The 18,989-nt window shown below is 36.3% G+C and overlaps 1 protein-coding gene across 2 annotated transcripts in view; it reads right to left on the minus strand.

Annotated features, from left to right (window-relative positions):
- Nucleotides 1-18,989, minus strand: part of SMCHD1 (structural maintenance of chromosomes flexible hinge domain containing 1) — a 175,891-nt gene that overhangs the window by 32,586 nt on the left and 124,316 nt on the right. For both annotated transcript variants that reach the window (XM_043963441.1, XM_043963450.1), the window contains exons 38-41: nt 12,816-12,942; nt 12,518-12,637; nt 11,648-11,733; nt 7,647-7,769 (exon numbers count right to left, since the gene is read on the minus strand). In XM_043963441.1, the coding sequence (XP_043819376.1) occupies nt 7,647-7,769; nt 11,648-11,733; nt 12,518-12,637; nt 12,816-12,942 (456 nt within the window). The remainder of the gene's footprint in view (nt 1-7,646; nt 7,770-11,647; nt 11,734-12,517; nt 12,638-12,815; nt 12,943-18,989) is intronic.

Consider the following 18,989-nt stretch of genomic DNA (forward strand, 5'->3'; position numbering starts at 1 on the left):
TTAAAATATCACTACCCTGAAAGTTGACCCCAGCTTGTCCACTACCAGCTTTGTAATAAAAAACTGCCACACACCACTGTGAGAGTCACCAAAATCATTATGCTTCAATCAAAATTTTCCAGGATTTAACCAGGAAGAAAAAAAGAGGCAGGAAGAAAATCAGAGAAACTAGCCCAACATTAACTGACTATCTGCATAAAGAGGAAAGAACACTATCAATTGATCTTATTTCTTTATGACCAAAAAGGTCATATGATCCATAACCAATCGGTTTCAATTATAGGTAATGATGAATTTAGTATTTCATAAGATTTGTAATTAGACTGTTTCTGAAATCATAGTGAAACCCAAAGCTAACTGTCTGACAGACGAATGATATGAGAATTCATCTGTATACTAAAGCAGCTGCTGGTGAGGATACATGTAGAATCTCTATCTTTCAACTCATCCTGTCACATTCAGATTTAGATGAAAGTCAAAAGCTCTAAGATATTTCTATCAGTGGAATAAAGTGAGACTGGTAGAGCAAGTCAATTTTGTTCAAAAGTGCTTAACTCTGCAGTTAAATTCATTCTGATCAAAAGCAAAAGCTTAAATGCCATTTATTTACAAAACAGAAGGGGCAGCTAGGTGGCGTAATGTATAGAGCACCGGCCCTGGAGTTAGGAGGACCTGAGTTCAAATCCGGCCTCAGACACTTAACACTTACTAGCTGTGTGACCCTGGGCAAGTCACTTAACCCCAATTGCCTCACTTAAAAAAAAAAGTAAACACAAAACAGAGTGGAAAATGATACCCTCTTAGATCTAGTTACAAATTTTGAAAATTGATTAAAACTAAAAGATAATTAAAAAATTAATTCATAACAGGATAATGGAAACCATTAAATATCTCAGTCACGAGTTTTGTGATATTTAATATCTCTCAGGCTAGTTAGTCATTCTATATGTGTCCCAAAGAAGTAATTCTTTTTGCTTTTCAGAAGTCATACTCCATTGAAGACATGAATATGAACTTAATGTTTACTTATATAGTAAGCTAAGTGAAGAATGTTGTTCTAACTTCAATAACTTTTCTATTTTACTGAACATAACCTAAACTAGTACTGCTATTTTCTTCAGTTATTAGTTTTTCAACATTTAGTAGTATTGATAATAACACTGAAAAGATATAATAATTTCAAATTATTTTTAACTTGAGGAGAAAATTACTGAAGCATCTTAGGGTTAAACTAAGTCATCCCCTTCCAGGACTGGGGTAGTCTTCCCTTGCATGTATCTGCTAAGTCAGGAAGGCATGGAACTAAAGAATCTATAGAAAAGAAACATAAAGAAAGTAAAGTGAGGAATACTTTTTCTGCTGATTTGAGCTGTTTGAATTCTGTCTTGGTACTGGCTATTGGTTACTTACTCAAGCTTTATATGCCTTTCCTTTTAAGACCCAATTTTAGGTGTCTAGGAAAGTGACATCCTATAATTATCTTCAATCTCAGCAACACTTAGATGCAGCAGAAAATAATTTCCATGTTGTTCCTATGATCCTAAGTGTCAAGTAACATGGAGACAACTCTCAACTCTAGTTTATATGGATAGAAGTTTCTCTTTCAGGAGGTTGCTCATTTTTATTTTTTTCTTGTATTGAGAAGGAAGGAGAAAAATAAAATAAAGGAAGCATCTTTTTACTGGGTTAAAGAATTTGTTAAATCACTTCTGGTATTAAACTTCATTTAAACTCTGGCAAATTATCTCTCACTCATGCTTTATGAAGCCCACAGACTTCACTCCAGAATTAAACATTTCACATTAAAGATTTTTATTTTATTGTTGGGGGGTGGGGGGGTGGGAAGAGATAGGTGGCATAGTGGATGGAGTACTAGAGTCAGGTCCTCCAGACTAAATCACTTACAATAGGGCACCATTTTGCCTGAGTAGTATGTCATTTGAAATATTGGGGGCCAGCCTGTCTCTGTTCTAAATTATTGGGGAACTTGGCTAGAGTTTCTAAGATATTGCTCCTTATAAATTAATGTCTATTGCACCAGTTTTTGGCATTAAGCATTTATTAAATCATATTAAATGTTACTAAAGAGTTGACCGTGTGTCTGCCCGAATTCCCTACTAGTTACATACCTAATACATTTGTTCAAGTGGGAGAGGAGAGTGTGTACCTAGCTTAAGTGGCTCCCCGGTGCAACAGAACAAGCAAAACCAAGCCTCTTGCAGTCCACCCCAGTTCCTCCTTCCCTAGGGGAGGCTCTTACACATTGCTCAAAGCTAACTGGCTAGAATCATTCAATTCCATTGGTTGACAAGCTCTGAGGCTGGTCCATACTAAAATGAGCCGTACCTTGCTAAGGTCAGGGTCTAGTGAAAGACAAAACCTCTGAGGGGAAAGGCAGCTCTCAAAAAGATGTGGTTTTGTTTTGTTTTGTTTTTTTGTGAGGCAATTGGGGTTAAGTGACTTGCCCAGGGTCACACAGCTAGTAAATGTTAAGTGTCTGAGGCCAGATTTGAACTCAGGTACTCCTGACTCCAGGGCCGGTGCTTTATCCACTGTGCCACCTAGCTGCCCCCTCAAAAAGATGTGGTTTTAATCTCTACTAAATTAGTCTGATCTCTATTGCATCTTTGGGCCAACTCTGAGAAATTAGCCAGAGTGTGTGTGTGTGTGTGTGTGTGTGTGTCTGTGTCTGTGTCTGTGTCTGTCTTAGGGGTAGGGGGTGTGTGCCCCTGGGTACCCCCCAAACCCATTATTAATATTTTTTCACATTAGTGACTGGAAGGGAGGGCCAAAAGTTATGATATTTTACTAACTTTTTGAACATTATTTTTTCTTTATTTTTTTGCCATTTATGAGAATTTAAATTCTTTTCCTATATGTACTGCATATGATGCTATGGTGCTGTAAATTAAAAACAATAAAGGAGTGATTAAATATTGAAACCGTTTTGGCCCACCCTGCATATAAATGTCTGGGAATAAACCATTTCTTTTCTTTTCTTTTCTTTTCTTTTTTTGGGTGGGGATGGGGGGTGAGGCACCAAAAATGAGAATGCATTTTATTTGAGAGTATAAAGAGATTAATGCTTTAACGTCAATGGAAGGTATACTTGAAGATTATTTTTGGGTCTTTCTTGTTTTGGGGGTTTTTTTTTAGTGAGGCAATTGGGGTTATGTGACTTGCCCAGGGTCACACAGCTAGTAAGTGTTAAGTGTCTGAAGCCGGATTTGAACTCAGATACTCCTGACTCCAGGGCTGGTGCTCTATCAACTGCGCCACCTAGTTGCCCCAATATACTTGAAGATTATAAACAACAATATAGCCAATTATTCTCACTTTGCAAAAATGAATTTCAATGTGTAATGTACAAATTTTCCAGGTCCTCACTCTAAGTCTCAGTAAAGTTTTTTTCTCATTCACTTTTCTCCTTCATAATAGTTTACGTGATGTCTATTCTTTTTATTCTTCTATTCTCATTTCCATTATTTTATAAAGCCTTCCTAGATTTCTTATAAATAGCCATTTCTACAAATCTGTTTTCTTATTGAGGAGAGTATTTTACAAAGGTAAAAAAAAGACCCAGGGGGCAACTAGGTAGCACAGTAGATAAAGCACCGGCCCTGGATTCAGGAAGACCTGAGTTCAAATCCGGTCTCAGACACTTGACACTTACTAGCTGTGTGACTCTGGGCAAGTCACTTAACCTTCATTGCCCCACAAAAAACAAAAAACCAACAACTCTGGTCTCAGACATTTGACACTCACTAGCTGTGTGACCCTGGGCAAGTCACTTAAAACCTCACAGCCATGCCAAAAAAATAAAAATAAAAAAATACCCAGACACTGACAGTCGGTGTGGTTTTCATACCTCATAAAAATTATTATTATTTTTTTTTTTTAGTGAGGCAATTGGGGTTAAGTGACTTGCCCAGGGTCACACAGCTAGTAAGTGTTAAGTGTCTGAGGCTGGATTTGAACTCAGGTACTCCTGAATCCAAGGCCAGTGCTCTATCCACTGCGCCACCTAGCTGCCCCCATAAAAATTATTTTTAAGCCAGTAATTAAAATTATTTAAAGATGACTACCCAATCTTAATGTAAACACTATCCCACTTCTTTTATATGCTCCTGCATAGTACACCAATGAAAAGAGTCCCAAACTACTCAATGCTACTATCTAAAGAAAATGGCTGTCTGACTTTATGGCTATTAATCATTGATTTCTTGGGAAACCCAGAGATCAGTCCTTTCTTCCCCCACCCCACCTCCAAAAAATCCAGTGTCCTTGAGAGTTTGTCATCAAATTTCATCTGGGAGAAACCCAAGGGAAAAAAGGAATGGAGACATTCTTTGTCTAGATTACTGAAAGACTGATGGGATTAAAACTCACCTACGTGGATGGACTTTGCCCTGATCAGCTGGGGGAGGGGGGGGGGGGGGGGAAGGGGTACCTTACATGTCTTCTGCTAATGTCATCTTTTGCCTTCATTTTAATATAAGCCACCTTGAAGTCTTGCCAACCAATAAGCTTTGATTACTGTATAATGACACACCTCTATCAAAAAAGTATAAAAACTGTTAGAAAACACCATACAGGGCTAGGGCACTTTTCTCCTACTTATACTAACTGGCATGCTGGAGCTGTCTCTGCCTCCTCTACCACATGGCCTAGGACCATGAGAAGCAAAGGAGACAATGGTCGATCCCTTACTGGTATAATATTGATAAATTAATATAAGTAAGCTTATCCAAAACTTGTATCTACAGTTTAACCATCACAAGGCATACTGTTGATATATAATCTCGAAGCAGAAATTTCTTTTACTTCCTCAATAATGAAATTTGTTGCCACTTAAATTGATGACTTGGGGCAGCTGGGTGGCGCAGTGGATAGAGTACCAGCCCTGGAGTCAGGAGGACCTGAGTTCAAATCCAGCCTCAGACACTTGACATTTACTAGCTGTGTGACCCTGGGCAAGTCACTTAATCCCCATTGCCCCGCAAAAATAAATAAATAAATAAATAAATAATGAAATAAAATAAAAATTAAATTGACAACCATCCAGAGTTGATGAAAAATTAACAAGTTTCTCATCTTCATTCCTGACAATATTAATTTCATTACCTCAGCCCTACATGATACTCAAGAAGTTTGTGAGTAAATATTACCTGCAAAGGAGGAGGAAGTGTTGTACTGAGTCTAGATGCATCACTTCCTTCCACCCTATAGGTATTACTACCATGCTTACAACAGTTTTAGTGGTATATAAGGGTAAGTCAGAATTCTAGAGCCTGAGGAAAGAGTAGGAAAAAAAGATGTACAAAGATGAGGAAAAGCAGGCAAAAAGGGAATACAAACACACTCACATCCATACACACTGAGAAAAGTCAAAACAAGACAAAAAATTAGAGAACACTGAAAAGAAAAAAAGAATGTAAAAGAAAGGATCAAACCCAAAAAAAGAGACACTAACCTCCTGTTAGTTGAAAATATGATGATCAGGTTCAAAAATAGATAAAATTAACAATGTACAACTGGAAACTGGCAAGATAAAAAGATAACCCAGGGGCAGCTAGGTGGTGCAGTGGATAGAGCACTGGCCATGGATTCAGGAGTACCTGAGTTCAAATCCAGCCTCAGACACTTAACACTTACTAGCTCTGTGACCCTGGGCAAGTCACTTAACCCCAATTGCCTCACCAAAAACAAAACAAAACAAAACAAACAAAAAAAAAAAACCCAAAAAACCAACTCACCTGGAAAAAGGTAAAATCAATGTTGGAAAAGGCAAAAAGAGAAGAGAAAAATTGCACTTTTTTGCTGTTAAGAAACATTCAAATAGTACTTTTGCTTACAAAAATTAATTCTTGGACCATCTTGAGACAGAATTGTCAACATTTCAGAATGAGTACTTACATTAAATTCCGATCCTTTTTTCATTCTTCTGCAGTCTCATTCAAATCTGAACCACTGGTAAAGATAGCACCTACTTATAACTTAAACCAGTGAAAAGCTAAACAGGAATAAACCCCTAAAAGAACAACCAACCTTTATATTTAAATTTTACCATCATGTGACAAAATCATGGGATCTTGCAGATGCCCAAGACAGTTGGGCTATGCCATCTCATTCTATGCCTGACTTTGATTCCCCCTCCTATATGCCTGATATCATGGACATCTCAATCCTATGCATCTAATTAAGCCTGACTCAGTTTCCCCTGTGTTCTTTTATGGTAACCCCATAATTATCTCAGGTGTCATGATAAACACAATGTTGAATTTGGCCTTTACATCTGTTACCAGTTATATTAGATTCTTTAATTTCTCAAAATGGCATGAGGATAATTATGCAGATAATGCAAAAAGTGATGAAACAAAGATAAAAATTATTTTCTTAATATCACAATTGTATTCTCAATTTATTCTCCACAGGGGAGTTTACAGTAATATTTAGTTTAAAAAATTCAATTTTTGTTTTTGTCATATCTCTAAAGATTCTGAATTTCCTTAGAGATGTTTTTGAGAACTCTCATTGTTTGATTTGGTTACTGGCAAAGCTATTTAAAGTTGTGTTAAGATCAATTTTGTAGGAAACTTTCCAGCTGATTATCAGTATCTGAAACACCTGAGAGACTTTACAGCCACACCTGAAACTCTCCAGCTGAGACTTGCTAGCTGATCATCAGCACCCACACCTCAGAGACTTTCACTCCACAATTACACCCAGATGACATCCCAAGAATCGTCTGAAAAAAGACTTCCAAAGACTTACATGGACATTTTCCTTGTTTTTTTCCCTCGTCAACCCTCGCTCAACTTCTTTTCTTTCTTTTCATTCCCTTTACATTGTTAGTCATAAATATCTGTAATGTCATTGCTTCATTAAGGAAAAGATTGTTTCTTAATGAAGCACAGGGAATGTGAGAAAATAATAGGATTTGGCAGACCCCAGGGGCCCCACCTGAAGACTGATTTGGAATTGACTGAACTGGGTGAGACTGACTGAGAGACCAAGAACCTACTTATGGTTGATTAAATTGAGACCACATCTGGCTGGCCCTGAGTGGGGTGTTGTTCTCAGAAGCTGTTGACTATAACATCAACACAAGACCACATTCAACAAATCAACTTGAAGGACCTCCCCTTCTGGGTGAGGAGGACAGGAAGTAGGAAGTGGGGCTGGTTTCTTGGCTCTGCTTTTTTTTCCTTCTGGAACCTCAGGTTGGTGGCAGAAAGGAAAGGAGAAGGAGGCCAATCTGAACCCTAAGGGAGATAGGCTTTTCTTTCTGCACTTTCTGTATTCCATGTGTTCTCTCTTTACTCTATAATAAATGCTTAATGCCAAAAGCTGATGCTGACATTTCTAGCTTATAAGTAAAGTAAACCTTAGCTAGTTCTTCCCTCATACTGGGGGTAGAAACAAGGCGACCAGACATTAGATTTTAAAGGTCCCAGTATCTATCACTGGGAACAGGAATTATAAAACTATTGGTACATATCTATTTCAAACCTGGCTAGAGCAAAAGCAAACATGAAGAAGGAAGAGACATGCTATTATTTGGGCTAATTACACAAAGACTCAAAAATGAAGATGAGGGAGAAAAAATAACCTACTCTTTAAAAGAGTTAAAAATAGAAACTCACCTTTCCCAAAATGTCTGGATTGCCTTTAGGGTAGTTTGGAAGAGTACATGATCTCCTGGGTTGCTTCTTAAGTCCCTCTTGTTCTGATAACTTTTGTTTCAGAAGCATATCAATGTGAGACACCTGTACATTACAAATGAATGACAAAGCATCCATTAAGTACTTACAATGTATGTGCCAAGAGCTAGGAAATTTAAAGGTAGAAAGTAAGGCTGTCCCTGACCTCAGGGAACTTATGCACATAAATGTGGACAAGGAATGAAATTTGAGCTAGAGGTGACAGGGATTAGCTGATCCACTGGGCAGTCAAATGGCACTGTGGTACTGTGATTTGACTATTGTTCTCAGAATAAGAGATGGAAATATAGGGGAAGAGAACCTAACACTGAGATAAGGCAAACAGGAAGAACTAAAATGACTAAAACCATAACTGTTTGAAATATACTGCATCTAATTTTGATTACAGAGTTAGTTAGGTAGTAGAATAAATACTGTGCTAGGCCTGGAATCAGGAAGAAAAGTTCAAATATACCTTAGAAACACACACTAGTTATATGATCTTTGGCAAGTCACTTAACCTATCTGCCTCAATTTCCTCATCTGTAAAAAAGGGATAATAATAGCTACCTCTCAAGGCTGTCATGAGGATAAAATGATATAACATCTGTAAACACGGTTTACAAACCTTAAAATTCTATGTAAATGCCACCTACCATCACCACCTCCACACCACTACCACTACTACAACCCTCCACTACTACTACAGCTTGAGTCAAGAGAAAAGAAAACTAACTAAAACTTAAAAAAGGGGATGACTCAACTCATTACTTACAGAAAACTAGATTGCTATGAAACTATGAATTGCCTTGATTATCCTTTTCATTAAGTAAGGTATTGTCACTTAGGATGAAGATAAGATAGGCTAAATGTCACCAAACCCACTTGAAACACGCTGGTAATAATTATCAAGTCCAAAGACTATTAAGACAGAATACCAAATATCATCTCTGCAGCATGCCAGCTTTTTTTATTTGAGAATGATTTATCCATGTAAAGTAAGGAAACAGAAAATTGACACAGCAAATACCCCCTTTTCTCTTTCTCTCCCTCTACCCCATGTCACTGTTTTTACAGTCTTCTTCTGGATTAAAGTAAGTAAGCTATTAAGTTACACGGGTTGACATGTAATGTTGTTTAGCCACATTTTCTGTTCTGTTTCACCAACTCTTGTGGCGATTTCCCTTGTCTCCCTGACACTGATAATTTTGAATGCCTCAATGAAAAACTTATCTCCACTAACCTGCAATACTAGACAATTAGTCAATCAATATTTAATAAGCACCTACTATGTGCCAGACACTGTGTCAAGTTCGGGCCAACATGTCTTTTCTTAACAAATAGCCTTACCCCTACTTTACCAAAAACGAATATAATTCATCCATCCAAAGTTGCCTTTTTCATGTACTTTACAAGGGACCCTTGACTTTTGCTGGTGCCTTTGATATGATGGCCTGGCACCCTCACAATCTAGAAGTCTGCATAAAAATTTGTGACCCTGCCTTCATATCAAAGAAGTTTGAATTTGTTCTTTTTCTTTTATGAGGTGTCTACTGTACCTTATTATTACATTTGGGTTAAGTATTTGGCCATAGACTATACATAGATTAATGTTAAGTAAAAATCCTACATGGAAAAAATTGTTTAATAGAAAATAAAAGTGAAAATTTTTAAAAATGAAACAAATTTGAGGAAAACACTGAATATATTGCATGTATAAAAGACATTTTAAAAAAATCTTCGAAATCCCCTAATTTTGTGATTACTACTTTGCAGTAGTAATCCTTCATTTTTTTTTTAAGTGAGGCAACTGGGGTTAAGTGACTTGCCCAGAGTCACACAGCTAGCAAGTGTTAAGTGTCTGAGGCCGAATTTGAACTCAGGTCCTCCTGACTCCAGGGTCGGTGCTCTATCCACTGCGCCACACCTACCTGCCCCGTAATCCTTCATTTTTAATGGACTTCTGTTAAGGTACGTTAGGCATCATTAGCATACTTATATTCACTTTGAGAAGTAGGTAGATGCCACAACAATTCAATGATGCTTGGAGGGCTTTTATAAATAAACCCTGGCTAAACTACTTAGACTGCTACACTTAAGAGAAATCTGATTGTTTCAAAAAATGTTTTTATTTTGCTGTCCTCTCCGAGATGCTAAACTTTTTCTGTGTTGTCTGCAGCTTCCAAAAAACTCTCAAAAAATTCCCATTTACAGTAATTTCTTATGCTGACCCCCACTATATCAAAATTGCAATGGGGAAAGTCAACATAGAAAGTCAATGTGGAAGGGATAGTTGTACTTTCTGTTTCTAATCTTCAATCTTTCTCTATTTACTGGCTCCTATTTCTTATCACAGGTAAATCTTCCTTGTCCTTTAAAAAAGCTTCACTCGACTTTGCCTCTGCATCCAAAGCTACCATCCTTTTCTCTACCTTTCACTCTGTAATTCTGCATTTGCAGAGGGCATACCTTTCTGTCTTTGGTTAGACATGTTTCTTTCTTTCTTTTTTTTTTGGTGAGGCAACTGGGGTTAAGTGACTTGCCCAGGGTCACACAGCTAGTAATTGTTAAGTGTCTGAGGGCAGATTTGAACTCGGGTCCTCCTGAATCCAGGGCCAGTGCTCTATCTACTGTGCCACCTAGCTGCCCCTTAGACATGTTTCCTTTGAAACTGTGAACCAGGTATTAGTAGGTCCAACTGTAGATTATATGGGTTGTAAGATCTAGTTTTCTTAACTTTCTTTTTTTGGAGATGAATAAATATTTTATTTAAATTTTTTTAAAATTCAACTCAATTCTCAAAAAAGTTTGTCTACAGTTGTCTCCATTAGCTTATCACCTTTTCATTTGTCACTATTTTGCAATATGGTTTCCAACCTGAATATTCAACTAAAATTGTCTTTTAATTGATAAATCTGAGGGCCTTTTCTTGGTCCTGATTCTCCCTTTGACCTTTCTGCAATCTCTGACACTGTTAACTACTTCTATTCTCTATGATACTCATCTTCTTCCATTAGATTCTGAGACTGTACTCTCCTTTCCTGATGCACCTCCTTGTTCAATGATTCCTTATTGTGATTATTACCCTCCTATCCATAAAATACAGGCATATCTCTGAAGGCCCTGTAGTTGGATTTTTTCCTTTTTCTCTTTTGGTAATTTCAATAACTGACATGAGTTCAATTATTATCACTGCAATGGACTCATGAGTTTTTCTGTACTCTATCTCAACTCTTTCCTAACCTCTAGTCCCACATCACTGATAGCTTGTTGAACATCTTCAACAGAACATATCATAAGCAGTTCAAATGCAAAGCACTGAAACTTAATTTTCCCCCTAAATATCCATCCCTCTTCCAAATTTCCCCATTTCTGTTGATGACACCATTATATTTTTAGTCACTCAGGTTCTCCAACTTCAAGTGAGCCTAGACTCTACCCACTATTCAATTAGGCGCCAAGTCTCAACTGCAGAAGCCAATACAGACATCTCTCTTCCATCTGTTGCCTTATCATCACTTCAAAAACTTCTACTCTAGTTCAGGCCTTACTCACCTTTTACCCAGACTATTAAAAAAGTCATGTTTCCCAGCCTTCAGTCTTTTCCCTGTCTATCCATTCTCCATAAAACTATTAAAAGGTTTGTGAAACATAAGATCTGACCACATAAGCAATCCATCACTCAAAAATCCTCAATGGCTGCCTATTGTCTCTAGGTCAAACTACAAAGACCTCTACAATTCAGCTGCAAATCTATAACCAATTCCTTTCCTGTTAACCAAAAAAAATCAGTGTCCTAAAGACTGCTAAGACTAAGTTGAGAGTAATGTTAAAATATTTGTTTTATGATATAAACCATTTTCTAAGCTTGGGATTTAAGAAGAACATACATACATATGTGTGTACATAATAAATGTGCTTATAGTTATAGTTGACAAACATACCTGTTGTGTTGTTGGAATGTTTATATGCTGTTTTTTTAGCTCATTCCTCAAATGGACTTCTTTTGACCCTGCTTCTTGGGCTTGGCCTAAAATAAATAACTTAATTAAATACGGCACAAATTCTAATAAGGACTGTTCATTTTTTATGTGCCTTAAAAGTTTTTGAAGCTTGATGTTAAAACACGACAATATGCATGACATTATTTTAATGGTGTGTTCAACATATTAATTTTTATCCTGTACTCTAGAACGAGATTCATGATGATATCTTGACATCCAGAGAAGGCAAAACATTTGCCAATATTTAAAGAAACAGTAACATTCAAACATTAGTCATTCTGAAAACAAAAAGGCAAAATACAAAAGGGGAGGTGACTTAGGAAGGTGGCAGTATCTTCTGCTACCAATTCTCAAGCCATACACATATCACTTCTTTCCATTAGGCACTCATGCAAGAGCTAATGAAATGAGGTAAACAGTGTATATAAAATACTACATGACTATTATAATCAAGAAGTCAAAGTCTATGAAGGAGAAATGATCCATCCATAGAGACCAAATTTTTAACTAAAAAGTTATGGTTGCTTTACTGTCATAAAAATCAACAGAATAATAGAAATTATTGCCCTTATTCTTTGGTTCAATAATACTCTGAAAGCAAACAACCTAATGATTATGTCTGTCAGTGCTATACAAAAATGAAAATGATCATTAAAGAAAATATTTTTAAAAGTGCACTAAGGTCAAGAGCAGAGAGGTATTGTCAAAATATATTCACATTTGTTTCCTAAGGTATAACCAAACTACATTCATTATTAAGCAATTCCGCCATAATACTTTTACAACTGCACTTGAATGACATTAACTTACATTTCATTTCATTAACAAGCTGATGGCTGGCATCAAATAAATTTCGGTACAGAACAATAGACTGAGATAGCTGGTCTCTCTCTTTGGTAAGTGCTGCCATCTGCTGCTGCTTCCTAAAGTCTAAGGAAAAAAATTATAATAATTTACTTTGAATAATATTTCAATATTTTTATGCTGCTTTTATAAAACAATAAAAGAAACAACAATTTACTCTATTTAATTTTATAGTAACCATGCTGTACATTAAAATAACACCAAGTGATTAAAGTTTTAAGCATCCCTGTCTTGAGAAACTCACCATTGTAAAACATAAATGGTAGACTGTAAGGTTCCAATGTTCTTGATAAAGATGGTAGTTGGGGTTCAAATACAATAAAATACTCAGTACTGTCCTTTCCAGGACTATTTTCTGCCAGCACTAGGTCCTATGCAAATAAAAAATATACCACCAGTAAGAGAAACTAGGTTTTAAAAAGTATTTTACACATCTATTAACACAGGTTAAATTATACTATATTTTAAGATAAATAATACATAGATGTATGCTTAAAAATTCTTGCCTTTAAGAATTAAAATTCATAAGCATTCTCTTAACAAAAAATAAAATATAGATCATTTAAGACTTTTCAGTACATAATTTCTGAAATCAATGGATCTTTTATCAGAAATCACCTTGTAAAAAATTACCAAATTGAAATATAGCTTTCATCCAAAATATAAATAAAAAATACAATCAGAATTACCAGAGCTCACCTGTATTCTTAACAAAATCTTCCAAATTCACATGGTTAAGAGCAAACAAGAGAGGAAAGAAGGTAAAACATACAAAAAAATCCCAAATTCCCACAGCTGAGTTACAGTTACAACTGTTACCATGGAAGTAGACACAACATCCCAGGTGATTAAACCCCATAGGGTTGGGGATTTTTTAATATTTCTAAAAACTATCTAAAGGATGCATTAAAATATAATTTTTTAAGTTAGTAGGCATCACAAAATAGAATAAAAAGGAACTCAAATAAAATGTAAATGAAATTTAAAATATTCCTACCATAGAGAAAATCCACCCCAAAGCCACTACTAAATGATCACATCCAAAATGAAAGTGATACTTTGTGCGGGTAATTTTGAACAAATATCAATAAATAATATAGAAAGCAAGGGTAGAAAGTGAAAATGCAATCACTAAAAGCAGTGAGAGAGAATGAGATCCAAAGAAAATTAACTTTAAATTATCACTGTGATAATAAATGTTCTCTGACAATTTCCCTCATTTTATTTTTTCATACTTCTTTTCTCAACCCTCATTTTCCTTTTTTGAAGCCTAGATTCTGACAAAATAGGACTGAAAGGGGCAGACAGCTCAGAGTACAGAATATGAATATGAAAAAAGGTAAGATGCTCATGAAATGTGGCAAATTGGATACCAAGGAAAGGTATGACATGGGATAGTGGAAAGGAGAAGTAATTCTGAGAGATATTATTCAGGAGAAAAAGCAATAATAAAATCCATGTCCTTGGACAGTCATTAACCAAGCTACTGTACATAAAAATGTTAGAGTTGAGAATGATCTTATAGAACCATTTGTTAAGAAAATAAGGAACATTAAAAAAAAAAAAAGTCGGGCAGCTAGGTGGCTCAGTGGATAGAGCACCGGCCCTGGAGTCAGGAGTACCTGAGTTCAAATCTGGCCTCAGACACTTAACACTTACTAGCTGTGTGACCCTGGGCAAGTCACTTAACCCCAATTGCCTCACAAAAAAAAAAAGAAAAGAAAAGAAAAGAAGGAACAGATTTTTACCAAATAGATATAGATATATAAAACTGATAATCTTACACACACACACACACACACAAAACAGAAGACCACTTTTTTGAGCACTCACACAAACATGCTGGTAATCAAGCCTCTGTCTGATTGCCTGGCCATCAACCCCAAACCATGCTATCTACACTTCAGTGATTATCTTTGCCTCCTAGCTTCCTGTAAGAGTTTTGGACTCCACTCTCAAAACGAACTTGAGCCTTGAAAGGGAATCTTCCCCTTGTCCAGAACCAGGATCTACCTCCAATTATAGCTCCATATCAAACTGTGTCACCACCTGCATAATGCAATATCCCTCCCCCATTTTCTAGTTTCCTTTTATGTGCAGTCTTCTCCCATTAGAAAGTGGAAACCCCCACTATCTTGATTACCTGTGACAAGTGTCTGAGGCCGGCCTCGAACTCAGGTCCTCCTGAATCCAGGGCCATGCTTTATCCACTGCACCACTTAGCTGCCCCCAGAAGATGCAGAGAAAATTTTATTATTATTATTATTATTATTATTATTTTGCAGGACAATGAGGGTTAAGTGAAATGCCCAGGGTCACACAGCCAATAACTGTCAAGTGTCTGCGATCACATTTGAACTCAGGTCCTCCTAAATCCAGTACTGGTGCTTTATCCACTGGACCACCTAGCTGTCCCCCTGCCATTCTTTAAAAAAAAAAAACCCAACACATGCTTAGTCTAGCTACTCCCTCTCAAGCTATCATCCTATAACACTTCTCCTTTCACATACAAACTTCTATAATAGTTGCTTCTATTTCCTTACTTCCAACTAATTTCTCAATCTCTTCCAATCTGGTTTTACAGCCTGTTTATTAACTGCTTTCCCCAGGGTTAACTATGATGTCATATGTGCTAAACTGAATGGCCTTTTCTAAGGGCTCTTTCTACAAGACCACTTCGACAAAGTCAAATTTAGTCAACCACTCCCATGCCTTCTCTTCACTACTAGGTGTCAAGAGATCTGAGTTTGCATCGTGCCTCAGAAACTGATAAGCACTGTGAGTGAGGCAAGTCATTTAATCTATATGTGCCTTAGTTTCCTCTTCTGTAAAATTGGGATAACAAAACCACTTCCCTCATAGGGTTGTTGTGAGAATCAAATGAGTTAACACATAAAAAATAATATATAATGCTAGCCATTATTATTAATTTCCCTGCCTCTAATCTCTTCCCCTCCCATCTATTCCTCCTCCACACACCTATCAAATTGATAATCTTAAAATACCGAGCATTTACATTTCTACTTTAAAATCTTCAATGGCTCTGTTCTGTCCCTAGGATAAAATAAAAAAATTCTCATCTGGTATCTAAGGTTGCTCCATAATCTGGCTCCCATTTGTATTTCATATACTCTAGACATATTAAACTGCCATTTCCCATAAATGACCTTCATGCTTCTTCCTTCGTCTCCCATACATGGAGTGCAAACTCCTGTAAGAGTTATGTCATCTGGGCAGCTAGGTGGCACAGTGGATAAAGCACTGGCCCTGGATTCAGGAGTACCTGAGTTCAAATCAAGCCTCAGAAACTTGACACTTACTAGCTGTGTGACCTTGGGCAAATCACATAACCCTCATCACCCCACAAAAAACCTACAAACAACCAACAAAAAAAAGTTATGTCATCCTTTTACTTTTATCTCCAGCATTTTGCATAGTGCCCAACATACAAAAGACAGTTAATAATATTTTATTACCTGGTGCTAAATTTTCTCATGTCAATCTCTTGGAATTCTGAGCTTTCTTCAAAATACAGATGGGGAAGGTTGTCCCTCCTATCTGAGTCTGTTCTTGATGTCCACTGTTAATGCTACCTCCCTTTTGAAATTATTCTATCATGTTATCTATGCTTTACATAATTTATTTGTATACAAGAATTTATAATCTTCTCAACTCCCCATGAACCGGACTAGAAGATAAACCAATGAAGAAATAATAACTGCAACAACTAGCATTTGAATAGCACCTACTATGTTCCAGGCACAGTGCTAAACACTTTATAAATATTATCTCATTTGATATTCACAACAACCCTGAGGGAAACTGAGGGAAAAAGAAGTTAAATGACTTGCCAAGGTGACAGAGTTAGTGTCTGAGGCTGGGTTTGAAGTCAGGTTTTCCTAACTCTAGGCCAAAGGAACAAGGCAGAGTGCCTCACACATGGTAAATACTTACTAAATATTAACTGAATTACTGCAATTAATATAATTGAATAAAAGGAATGTAGTTTACAAGCCCACAATATTTACAATTTTAAAGATTTCCCTATGTGTAATAAAAACAAAACCTTAAAGGTTCTCTTCCTATAAGTTTTCTCCATGTACATGTGAATATGATCTAAGATTCCTTAATGTATTCAATCTAGATCTTTTTGCTCACAGTGCCAAATGAAGTATAAGTTAGAGACTTATATGCTCCACAGAGTCTGTCATAGAGGATATGCTGCAGAGTTAACAGTGGGGAGAGATTCCCCATAAATGGTAAGGTCCTCCAGAACCTTCCAGATAACATTGTGCCAAGGGCATAAAAAGTCATAGAATAGTAGTATAGGTCCTCCTCAATAAAATTCATAATCACTGAACAGAGATGACAAGAAAAATTAAATGGAAAAAACCTAGGGGTGAGAAAGAAATACAACTGCATGCTGGGTATAGTTGATCCAATCTGGTTTAAGTAGGTGGTAGCTGGACTTGTATTCATACAAGAAATGACAATAAAGATCTCATCTAAGAAATGTGTCCTTGGAAAAGTGGAGGGAAAGGTTAAGTAGGGAGTGAAGGATAACATATAGCCTGAATACTGAACTGATACCAATAGATTATTAAAAGATTTAAAAGAAAAGCCTCCGGGGCAGCTAGGTGGCGCAGTGGATAGAGCACCAGCCCTGGAGTCAGGAGTACCTGGGTTCAAATCCGACCTCAGACACTTAACACTTACTAGCTGTGTGACCCTAGGTAAGTCACTTAACTCCAACTGCCTCACTAAAAAAAAAAAAAGAAAAAAGAAAAGAAAAGCCTCCAACATATTGGATAGATCCTTTACAAAAGATTTATGGAAAGGCTAGAATAGAACATAATGAGAAGGCCTGTGAAAACTGCACAATGAACACTTAAACTCACTGAAGTATCTGTGTCTTATTCCTTAGCTAGACCATATAAGCTCCATTTCAGCAGGTTTTTTGTTCTCTCAATGCCTTTCATAGACCTCAGGTGTAAATGTAGTGCTCTATTAACATTAAGTTCTTAATACAGTAAAAGAAATTATTTGTGGTGGAAAAGAGAAAAAAAAATTGAGCAATGAGTATTCTTATGTGGAAATACATTCAAAAGTATGCATGTTAAGTTTTACCACTTATAGCCAAAAGATATCACAGTTGCATAAATATCTACTGAGAATCATCAACATTGAGTGTTGATCTACTGTGAGGGACTATATTCTTCTCACCAATGCAATGGTACAGAAGAGTTCCAGGGAACTCATGATAGAAGAGGATCTCCAAATCCAGGAAAAAAAAAAAGAACTGTGGAGTATAGATGCTGAATGAACTATCCTATTTCTTTTGTTTTTGGTGCTGTTGGTTTTTTTTCTATTTTGAGGTTTTTCATCATTGCTCTGATTTTTTCTCTTATAACAGGACTAATGCAGAAATAGGATTAATGTTATTATGTGTGTATATATATAGATATATATGTGTGTGTATAAATATATATATCTATACATATATGCATATGTATATAGATATATAGATATAACCTATATCAGATTACCTGCTGTCTAGGGGAGGGGGGAGGGAGGGGAGGGAGGGAGAAAAATCTGAAACTGTAAAGCTTGTATAAACAAAAGTTGAGAACTATCTTTACATGTAACGGAAAAAAATAAAACACCTTATACGTAAAAAAAAAATCTACTGAGAAATAAAAAGTTTAGCAAAAAGCATTTATTGTTCAAATAATTAAGGAGTTTCTTAAACAGACTTTACTGTGATTAGTCCCGTATTTACAAGTGAAACTAGAGACCTATAGTGGTTAGAGGAAATCGACAAAATGTGGGTCTAAGCATACAGTTAATGGGAAAAAACAGAAGCTAACACCTTAATATTCAACAATTAATGTTCCAAGCCGGTCTTAGGGATCCAACTTGCTAACAGTACAAACAATAATTTCTTTATTATCACAATGGATGAGACAATAACATAGCTATGCTTTAGTGTTCTAGACTATTCCCTTTCCCAGTGACTGGGGAAATCATTTAAATTGGTAACAAATATCAAATGTGGTTATATGTTGTATTGTACTGATATCTTATGCCATTTCATTGTATGACTTGCTCAACATTTAGTGCTGGTTTTGTTTCAATTTGTATGAAAATAGATGTACACCAATTTTAGTAAAAATGGGATTGATTGGGTTTCTGAAATGCTAAGAAAAAAAATCCATGAAGGCTAAAATAATTCAAATTACTTTTCTTTTCTTTTCTTTTTTTTTGGTGAGGCAATTGGGGTTAAGTGACTAGCCCAGGGTCATACAGCTAGTAAGCAAATTACTTTTTAAGACAATCTGTCTTATTTATTTATTTATTATTATTACTATTTTTTTTTAGCAAGGCAATTGGGGTTAAGTGACTTGCCCAGGGTCACACA

The sequence above is a fragment of the Dromiciops gliroides genome, chromosome 1, assembly GCF_019393635.1.
Source record: "Dromiciops gliroides isolate mDroGli1 chromosome 1, mDroGli1.pri, whole genome shotgun sequence".
NCBI lineage: Eukaryota > Metazoa > Chordata > Mammalia > Microbiotheria > Microbiotheriidae > Dromiciops > Dromiciops gliroides.